Source organism: Penaeus monodon, chromosome 3, assembly GCF_015228065.2.
Source record: "Penaeus monodon isolate SGIC_2016 chromosome 3, NSTDA_Pmon_1, whole genome shotgun sequence".
Lineage (NCBI taxonomy): Eukaryota > Metazoa > Arthropoda > Malacostraca > Decapoda > Penaeidae > Penaeus > Penaeus monodon.
The window spans coordinates 18,704,464-18,714,463 of NC_051388.1; the positions used below are offsets into that span (position 1 = coordinate 18,704,464).

At 20.6% G+C, this 10,000-nt stretch overlaps 1 protein-coding gene across 1 annotated transcript in view; it reads right to left on the reverse strand.

Annotated features, from left to right (window-relative positions):
- Positions 1 to 10,000, reverse strand: part of LOC119592965 (putative RNA-binding protein Luc7-like 1) — a 24,325-nt gene that overhangs the window by 7,507 nt on the left and 6,818 nt on the right. The window contains exons 2-3 of the mRNA XM_037941855.1: positions 6,203 to 6,297; positions 5,315 to 5,414 (exon numbers count right to left, since the gene is read on the reverse strand). Coding sequence (XP_037797783.1) covers positions 5,315 to 5,414; positions 6,203 to 6,297 — 195 coding nt within the window. The remainder of the gene's footprint in view (positions 1 to 5,314; positions 5,415 to 6,202; positions 6,298 to 10,000) is intronic.

Below are 10,000 nucleotides of genomic sequence, written 5' to 3' on the forward strand. Positions count from 1 at the left end.
TTTTTTAAAAAAAAAAAAATTTTTTTTTTAAAAATTTAAAAAATTTAAAAAAAAAAAATTTAAAAATATATAAAATTTTTTAAAAATTTTTAAAAAAAATTTTTTTTTTTTTTTTTTTTTAAAAAAAAAAAAAAATTTTTTTTTTAAATTTAAAAAATAAAATTTAAAAAAAAAAAAAAAAATATTTTAAAAAAAAAAAATAAAAATATATAATTTTAAAAAATATTAAAATAAATTTTTTAAAAAAAAAAAATTTTTTTTTTTTTTTTAAAAAAAAAAAATTTTTATAAAATATTTTTAAAAAAAATAATTTTTTTATTTTATTATTTTTTTTTTTTTTAAAAATTAAAATTTATATTTTTATTTTATATTTTATTTTATTTTTTTTAAAAAAAAAAATTTTTTTTTTTATATATATTTATTTTTTTTTTTAAAATAAAATAAAATAAAATATAAATTAAAATAATATTAAAAAAAAAAAAAAATAAAAAATATAAAAAAAATTTTAAAAAAAAATAAATAATAATATAAAAAAAAATTTTTAAAAAAAAATTAAAAAATTTTTTTTTTTAAAATAATTTTAAATAAATAAATTTTTAAAATTTTTTAAAAAAAAAAAATATTTATATATAAAAAAAAAAAAAAAAAAAAACCAAAAAAAAAAAAAAAAAATAATTTTTAAAAAAATTTTTTTTAAAATAAAAAATTTTTTTTTATTTTTAAAAAAAATTTTTTTTTTTTAAAAAAAAAAAAAAAAAAAAATATAAAAAAATAAAATATTAAAATAAAAAATAAAAATGTAAAAAAAATTTAAAAAAATTTTTTTTAAAAAAATTTTATTATAAAAATAAAATATATATATATAATATTTAAATATAATATTTATAAAAAATATTTTTAAAAAAAAAAAAATATATAAAAAAAAAAAATTAAATTAAAAAAATATAATATAAAATTTTAAAAAAAAAAAAATAGATAAAATATAATAAAAAAAAAAATTTTTTTTTTTTTTTAAAAAAATTTTTTTTTTTTTAAAAAATATAATTTTTTTTTAAAAAATTTTAAAAAAATTAAAATAATATAAAATTTTAAAAAAATTTTTTTATTAAAAAAAAAAATATATTTAAAAATATTAAAAATTTAAAAAATTTATATAAAAAAATTTTAAAATTTTTAAAAAAAATTTTTTAAAAAAAAAATTTTTTATTTTTTAAAAAAAAAAAATTTTTTATTTTAAAAAAATTTTTTTTTTTTTTTTTTGATAAAATTTAAAAAAAAATATAATTTTAAAAAATTATATATATATTAATTATTTTTTTTTTATAATTTTATAAAAAAAAAAATTTTTTTAAAAATATTTAAAATTTTTTATATATTTTATAAAAAAATATTTAAAAATTTTTTTTTTTTGGGATATAAAAAAATTTTTTTTTTTAAAAAAAAAAAAAAAATAAAAAAAAAAATTTAAAAAAATTTTTTTTAAAAAAAATTTTTTTTAAAAAAAAAAATTTTTAAGGGGTTTTTTAAAAAATATAAATTTTTATAATTAAAAGTTTTTAAAAATTTTTTTTAAAAAAAAAAATATAAAAATTTTTTTTAAAAATTTTAAAAAAAAAAAATTTTTTAAAAAAAAAAATCAAAAATTAAAAAATTTTTTTTTTTTTTTTATTTTTTAAAAAAAAAAAAAATATTAAAATTTTTTAAAAAAAAAAAAAAAAAAAAAAAATTTTTTAAAAAATTTTTTATAATTTTAAAAAAAGGCTTTTATAAAATTTTTTTTAAATTTTTAAAAAAAAAAATTTTTCCCCCCTTTTTTTTTTTTTTTTTTTTTATTAAAAAAAAAATTAAAAAAAATAAATATTTTTTTTTAAATTTAAAAAAATTTTTTTTTCCCAAAAATTTTTTTAAAATTTTTTAAATTTTTCCCCCTTTTTTTTAAAAAATTTTTTTTATATTTTTTTTTTTAAAAAAAAATTTTAAAAATAAATTTTTTTTAAAAAAAAATTTTTTTTAAAATTTTTTTAAAAAAAATTTTTTAAAAAAAAAAATTTTTTTTTTTAAAAAACTTAAAAAATTTTTTTTAAAATTAAAAAATTTTTTTGGGTTTTTTCCCCCTTTTTTTTTTTTATTTTTTTTATTTTTTAAATTTTTTTTTTACTTTTTTTAAAAAAATTTTTTTTTTTTTATATAAACCCCTTTTTTAAACCCTTTTAATAATTTTATTTTTTATAAAATAAAAAAACCCCCTTATAAAAAAAAAATTTTTTTTAAAAAACCCCCAAAAAAAAAAATTTTTTTTTTTTAAAAAAATTTTTTTATAAATTTTTTTTAAAAAATATTTTTCCTTTTTTTTTTTTTTTAAAATTTTTTTTTTTTTTTTTTAAAAAAAAAAATTTTTTTTTTTTTTTTTTATTTTTTTTTTAAAAAAAAAAAAAAAACCCCCCCTTTTTTTAAAAAATTTTTTTTTTTTTTAAAAATTTTTTTTCCCCCCCCTTAAAAATTTTTTTTTTTTTCCCCCCTATAAAAAAATTTTTTTTTTTTTTTTTTAAATTTTTTTTTTATTTTCCCCCCCCAAAAAAAAAATAAATTTAAAAACCCCAAAATTTTTATTATTATTTTTTTTTTTTAAAAAAACCCCCAAAATTATTCCCCCCCCCCCAAAAAAAAAAAAAAAAAAAAAAAATTTTTTTTTTTTTTTTTTTAATTTTTTTTTTTTTTTTTTTTTTTTTTTTTTTTTTTTTTTTTTTTTTTTTTAAAAAAAATTTAAAAAAAAAATTTTTTTTTAAATTTTTTTAAAAATTAAAATTTTTTTTTTTTTTTTTTTTAATTTTTCCCCCCCCCAAAATTTTTCCTTTTTTTTTTGGGGGTTTTTTTGGGGGGTTTTTAAAAACCCCCCCCAAAAGGGGGTTTTTCCCCTTTTTTTGGGTTTTTAAAAAGGGGGGGGGGGTTTTGGGGGGGAAATTCCCCAAAAAAACCCGGGGGAAAGGGGGGCCCCCCCGGGGGGGGAAAAAATTTTGGGGGACAGGTTTAAACCCCCCGGGCCCCCCCCCCTTTTTTCCCGTTTTTTGGGTTTTTCCCCTTTTCCCCGTTTTTTTTTTTTTTTTTTTTTTTTTTTTTTTTTTTTTTTTTTTTTTTTTTTTTTTTTTTTTTTTTTTTTTTTTTTTTTTTTTTTTTTTTTTTTTTTATAAATTAAAAATTTTTTTTTTTTTAAAAAAAAAATTTTATTAAAATTTTTTTTTTTTTTGGGGGGGGGTTTTTTGGGGTTTTTTTTTTGGGGGGGGGGGGTTTTGTGGGGGGGTTTTTGGGGGGGGGGGGGTGTGGGTGTTTGGGGGGGGGTTTTTTTTTTTTTTTTTTTTTAAAAAAAAAATATTTTTAAAAAAAAAAAATTTTTTTAAAAAAAATTTTTTTTTTTTTGGAAAAAAAAATTAAATTAAAAAAAATATTAATATTAAAAAAAAATAAAAAATTAATAAAATATTATAATATTTTTTAAAAAAAAAAATTTTTTGGTTGTTTAAAAAAAATTTTAATTTAAATTTAATATTGAATTTTAATATTAATATTATTTATCCCTATTTTAAAAACAAAATTTTTTATATTTTAAAAAATTTTTTTTTAAAAAAAATTTTTTTTTTATAATTTTTATATTTTTTTTTAAAAATTTTTTTTTAAAATAAATAAAAATTTTTTAAAAATTTTTATATTAAAATAATATATAAAAAAAAAAAATTTTTTTTTTTTTTAAAAAAAAAAAAATAATAAATTTTTTAATTTTGAATATAAAATATAAAAAATACAAAAAAAAATTTTTAAAAAAAAATAAATTTAAAAAAAATAATTTTAAAAATATTTAAAAAAAAATTAAAAAAAAAAAAAAAAAAATTAACTATATATATAAAAAAAAAATAAAAAAACAATTTTAAATATAAATAATTTTAAAAAAAAAATACCCTTTTTTTTAAAAAAAAAAATTTTTAAAAAAAAAAAATATATATATAAATATATAAATTTATATATAAAAAATATTTAATATTAAAAAAAAAAATAAATATAAAAAAAAAAAAAAAAAAAAAAAAAAAAATAAAAAACTATTTTAAAAAAAATATATAAAAAATATATATTAAAAAAAAATAAAAAATTTTTATATATTTTAAAAAAAATAAATAAAAATTTTCATATAAAATATTTAAAATTTTTTTAAAAAAAAAATATTTATAAATTTTTTAAAAAAAAATTAAAAATAATATAAAAAAAAAATAATTTTTAATAAAAAAAAAAATATATAATAAAAAAAAAAATTTTTTTTTATATAAAATAATTAAAATATAAAAAAAAAATTTTAAATAAAATTAAAAAAAATTTAATATAAAATAAAATATTTTTTTTAAAAAAAAAAAAAATTTTTTTTTTAAATTATAAATTAATTTAAATTTTTTAAAAATTTTTAAAATTTTTTTTTAAAGGTTTAATAAATTTTTTAATTTTAAAAAAAAAAAATAATTTTAAAATTAATAAAAAAATTTTTTGGGGGGGTCAAGTAACCTTTTTTTGGGGGGTTTTTTTTTTGGGGAAAAAAAAATTTGGGGAAAAAAATTTTTAAAAAGGGGGAAAAAAATTTTTCAAAAATTTTTAAAAAAAAGGTGAAAAAAATTTTAAAAATTTTTTTAAAAAAAGGTTTAAAAATTTTAACCAAAAAAATTTTTTTTTAAAAAAATTTTTTAAAAAAAAAGGGTTTTTGGGGTTTTTCCAAAAGGCCCCAATTTTTTTTTAAAGGGGGGTTTTTTTTTTCCCGGCCTTTCCCAAAGGGCCCCCCGGGGTTTTTTTTTGGGGGGGTTTTTTTTAAAAAAAAAAAGGCCCCCCCTTTTTTTTTTTTTTGAAATTTTTTTTAAAAAAATATCCAAAAAAATTTTTTTTTAATTTTTTTTTTTTTAAAAAAATTTTTTTTAAAAAAAAAAAAAATTTTTAAAAAAAAATTTTTAAAAAAAAAACCCCAAAATTTTTTCCCCAAAAAATTTAAAAAAAAAAAAATTTTTTTTTTTTTTTTTAAAAATTTTCCCCCCCCCAAAAAAATTTTTTTAAAAAAAAAAAAAAAAAGGGGGGGGGTTTTTTAAAAAACCCCCCCAAAAAGGGGGCCCCCGGGAAAAGTTTTTAAAAAAACCCCCCCAAAAAGGGGGGTTTTCCCCGGGGGCAGGGGGGGGGCGGGGGGAAAAACCCGGGCCCCCCAAAAAAAAAAAATTTTTTTATATATATATATATATATATATATATATATAAATATATGCTGAGGGACAAAGTCTAGAGGTAACCATACTTACATCAATGTCATAAAAGTAGTCTTTTGTTTTGGATGCTTGTTCATAGTCAGCTCGGAGTGCCAAGTCATGGACCTTGGGGCACTCACCCAAGTCCATTCGCTGGAATATGAATAATATATTACTAGAGGGATTTATTAAATGTCAATGTTCAAAAATGTGGTCAATATATGGTTACAAATCCATATTTTGTGCAAAAAGTTTTAACCATTAAATGAGTTGTGAAAAATTACGTAATGAAATTAACCCAGAACTAACAGGCATGGCATGTACATACATACCATGCCCAATTTGCGTTTACTTTATTAAACCAATGTGCACGGGCTTTTTCTGCGGCTGTGCGGTCTGCCAAATGGTTATATCCTTATGGGCCGCATCTGTAGGGATGCCACCTGCAGCATCTGTGCTACACTGCCATGACATCATGGTAGATGCCACCCGCGAACGAAGGGTTAATTGTTTTTACGTATAGATGGCTCCACTTGTACAAAGTCACAAATGAGCCAATTATGAGTACTACTTGTCTCACCTGTTTACCATTTTTCTTGATTTATGAAAATATTTTATGTTGTCTTATATTACCACTAATATCAATAATATTATAGTAATTATAATGTTTATAATAAAAATAACACCATCAAAATTCATAGCCCTAGTAAGAAAGGTGAAATCAGATAAGGTCAAAAGTTCTACTTAACTGACTCCTTTGTGACTAAGCACTAGTATAGCCATCTATTTGCAGAAACATTTCACAAAAAATTCTAAAAGGAGTACAGAATTTTCCAAGTGCCATTGGGTTAATTTGTTCTTTATTACATTTTCCCCCCCCTTTATCAGGCTATGAACTGCTGGCAAATGAATATTTTATAAAATCTGAAACCTATACTCACCGTTGAGGAAAGGATCTCATGGGGACAGCAGGTAAGAAGGAAACTCTTGCACACCTTTGGGTCACTGAACTTCAGCCGGTATGTGTTGTCATCACCTATGGGAGAACCGCCGGCCACAGATCAGTAGGTGTTCACAACGAGATGCAGCCCAAAACTCAATGCTTGGTGCTGTATACAAACTGGCAGTCATAAAAAAGGCTACTCATTTTTTTTTTCTCTCTCTTCTAAATTTATATTAATGAACAGTAAGTGTTAATAAAGCTTTATTCCAAACACATTATCTACCTAAGGAAAGCAAAATGATTTTTGGCTGCACATGTTGGATGAATGCTTCAACCTATTCTAAAGTCTTAACAGTAAGAGGTGGCCCATGACCTGGTGATTGCTTTAAATTAGCAAGAAAATACACCCACAAAAACAAAAAAAATTAAAATTTAAAAGGTCAAAGTCTTTCTAATTAGCATTTTAAAAATCTCTTTTTGAAACCCCTTCCTTTTATTAAGGTGAAAAAACTATTTCAATCATTATCAAAGAATATCCAAAGGTCATGGTTACCTTCTCATTACCCTGAACTTACACTAACATGTGAGGGTGTAACCTGAGGTGCTAAAGGAGTCACTCAAGGACCCAGAAAATTGATACACAAAATCACTCCACATGCACTCTCCAAAATTGATTTCCACACTCGTACACACTCATCCTTTCACCCTTCCATTTCCCACACCAGGTTACACCACATCCTAAAACATTAGTGATCTTGAAAATGTTCTCAGAAATAAAAAAAATAATAAAAAAAGGCTAAATATTGACATTATGCGTCTAAAACTCACAACCAGCACCCCCAAGCCGTATGGAGATATCTTCCCAGCCGCTGGATTATGCCTGCAAAGTATGCCCAGTTTTGAGCATTATTGGACACAGAGTTAGAGGAGGGTAAACCACAAGAATCTGTATTGGACAATGTACCATCTTCTTACAACTTTCATGTAAACTTGCTAAAACTAGTTTCTCTTGTGAAGAAAAGACTGGCTCAGAAAGATTGTCCCATCTCTTGTGTTCCTAAATTTGAATAACAAATGAATCTACCAAACTGGCAATTTGCAGAAAAGAGGACAGTGAGTTGGATAAATTGCATAATCATCAAAAAGGTTATAAAACAGTAGACATTTGGCGAAAAATAGACAACAGGTTATACACACGTGGTCGCAGTGATTCCACCATGTCAAGTTAAAGCATTGTGTCGCTCTTTGCTCCACCCTAGAAGAAATTGGGATTAACTTATCAATATGAGTCATATACACCAGAGGACGTGCATCAAAGCTACTGCTCTGCAAAACATAATGCCACAAATAACACCCTTTCTAGTACATCTATCTCCCCCTTAACTTTTTTTTTTTTTTTTTTTTGAGAAAGAGAGAGACAGAAAGAGAGAACATATGCATCACACAGATTGGCAAGTGCTTATCAAAAAGTGACAATAACAGCATCTCAAATATACTCTCATGAACAATGATCAGGATAATTCAAGATTCTTCTCATTAAATATGGCAAGATCTCTGCATAATCATTAAAGAAAGAAAGAAAAAAAGAAATGCTAAACAACACTAATGATTTAATTAAATGTATAATAGTAAAAAAAAATTAAGTAAATTAATAACTCAATCTCAGTATCCTCGTTTTTACCAAAGAAACCTTAGCAAACCAAAGGAACACATGATATAGTAATCATTAATCCCCATATTTCTTTCTCTTTTTTCTTTGAAAGAAATCTGTTGCTGTCGACACAAGCTCTTTGCAATTCCATATTCCAATCCTATGACCACTGTGATGGGAAGTTAAAACAGCTCACAGGATTCAAAATCTTACAATACTCTATCTAAATCACTCCACTCACACCCTACAGAGACAGAGACAGTCATAGCTCTCACACACTCTTCATTACTGCATGGTCAAAGTGCTGTCAGTGCATGAGTTCTGAGAACTTTTGTTAGCATTTGGTTTGCATTTGATAAATGCATCTATAAGCTATCTTTGGTGACCTCCAATTTTCCTTTTCTTTTTTCACTCGCAAAGAATTCAATCAAAGAGCTTAAGGCACCAGTGAGCAAGTTACATTCAAAAGTTACCTTAAATGTATCTTTTACTGTCAAACATAATCATTACAGTTTTTGAAATTACTGCTTAATTATTTAGACTATCTAGAGTTAATGTCATTACTTTCTCCATTGATGCCTTAATATCTACTTTGGTAACATGATGGCAAAGTAAGATAAACAATGATGATTAAAAACAATTAATAATGCTGCATCTACGAATTATCATCATACTGTGCAATTACTAATTTACCAAATTCCAAAGATTTTACAATTACATAATTAAGAAGCAGTCTTTAGCCGAAATGTAGTCAAATATAGAAAATCCATACATTTTAGAAGCTACTGCAGGTCAGTTGCAAATAATAGCTCATTTCAAACTTAACACCAATAGATTTCAACCATCATATCAATACCCAATTTACATAAAGAGGGTTTTAGTGATATTAATAAATCAGTATAATCTACAGTAAGAATTGAAAAAGTACTAACCCAATTGAAAACTTAAGATATAGCATTGGTTTAAATGCATGAAATCTATTGAAATAAATTTACTGTAATCATAAAAATTTACGTTACTAAGTTTCACCAAAGTAATTATAATTTTTCCATTAAAACATTAATTGCATTACCATCAAATGGAAAATGTGTAAAGAACATGGAAAAAAAAATAAATAAATAAATAAAAAATAAATAAATAAATAATAACAATAATAATAATAATAAATACATAAATAAATAAATAAATATAAATATATATATATATATATATATATATATATATATATATTATATATATATATATATATATATATATACATATACATATACATATACATATACATATACATATACATATACATATACATATACATATACATATACATATATATAATATATAAATATAATATATATACAATTATATATATATAATTATATATATATAATTATATATATATATATATATATATATATATATATATAATTATATATATATATATAAGATAAATAACCTAATAATATATAAACCACAAAATATAACTGGACATGTCTTTCTTTCTTTTTTCCCCAAAGAGTGACATCATTTAGAGGACCATTTCCAAAAGAATATTCTCACTTGAAATCTCTGCCAACCTGTCCACACACACTGATGAACCTAACCAGCAATTTCGAAGGCAGACTTGGAGCCAATTCCTAATGTAGCGCCAATGCTCTAACCATTTCACACAATGTCCTAATCAACAGGAATTATTCCATGTTAACAGAAACAAATCTCCATTCAACTTCTTGAAATTTGGCCTGCTGATTCTCCATCTGAACTAAAAGAGAAAGGTCAAAAGTTGTCCTAGATATCTATGCAGTTTCAAAATCATTCTATCTGAGCCATCAATAAAAAAATATATATATACATAGTAGTAATAACAGCCTCAGTGGCATCAATTATAACAATACCAGTACTACAAAAAGATAGGAATTCTAACTAACAATTGGAACGTGTAACAATTATTTAATTGATTAAAATATGAATAGGTATTCCTTAAACCTTGGACAACATTCCTGACACCGAGGCATGCAATTGCTGTGGCTTCCATTCTTTTGATGCTTCATCAAAGGCCAATATACTCTACATATATTTGGCAAGGAGAGTTTTGACTGGTTCCAAATTTGACACTAAATTACCAATCTGGAATACGAGCTCTATTTT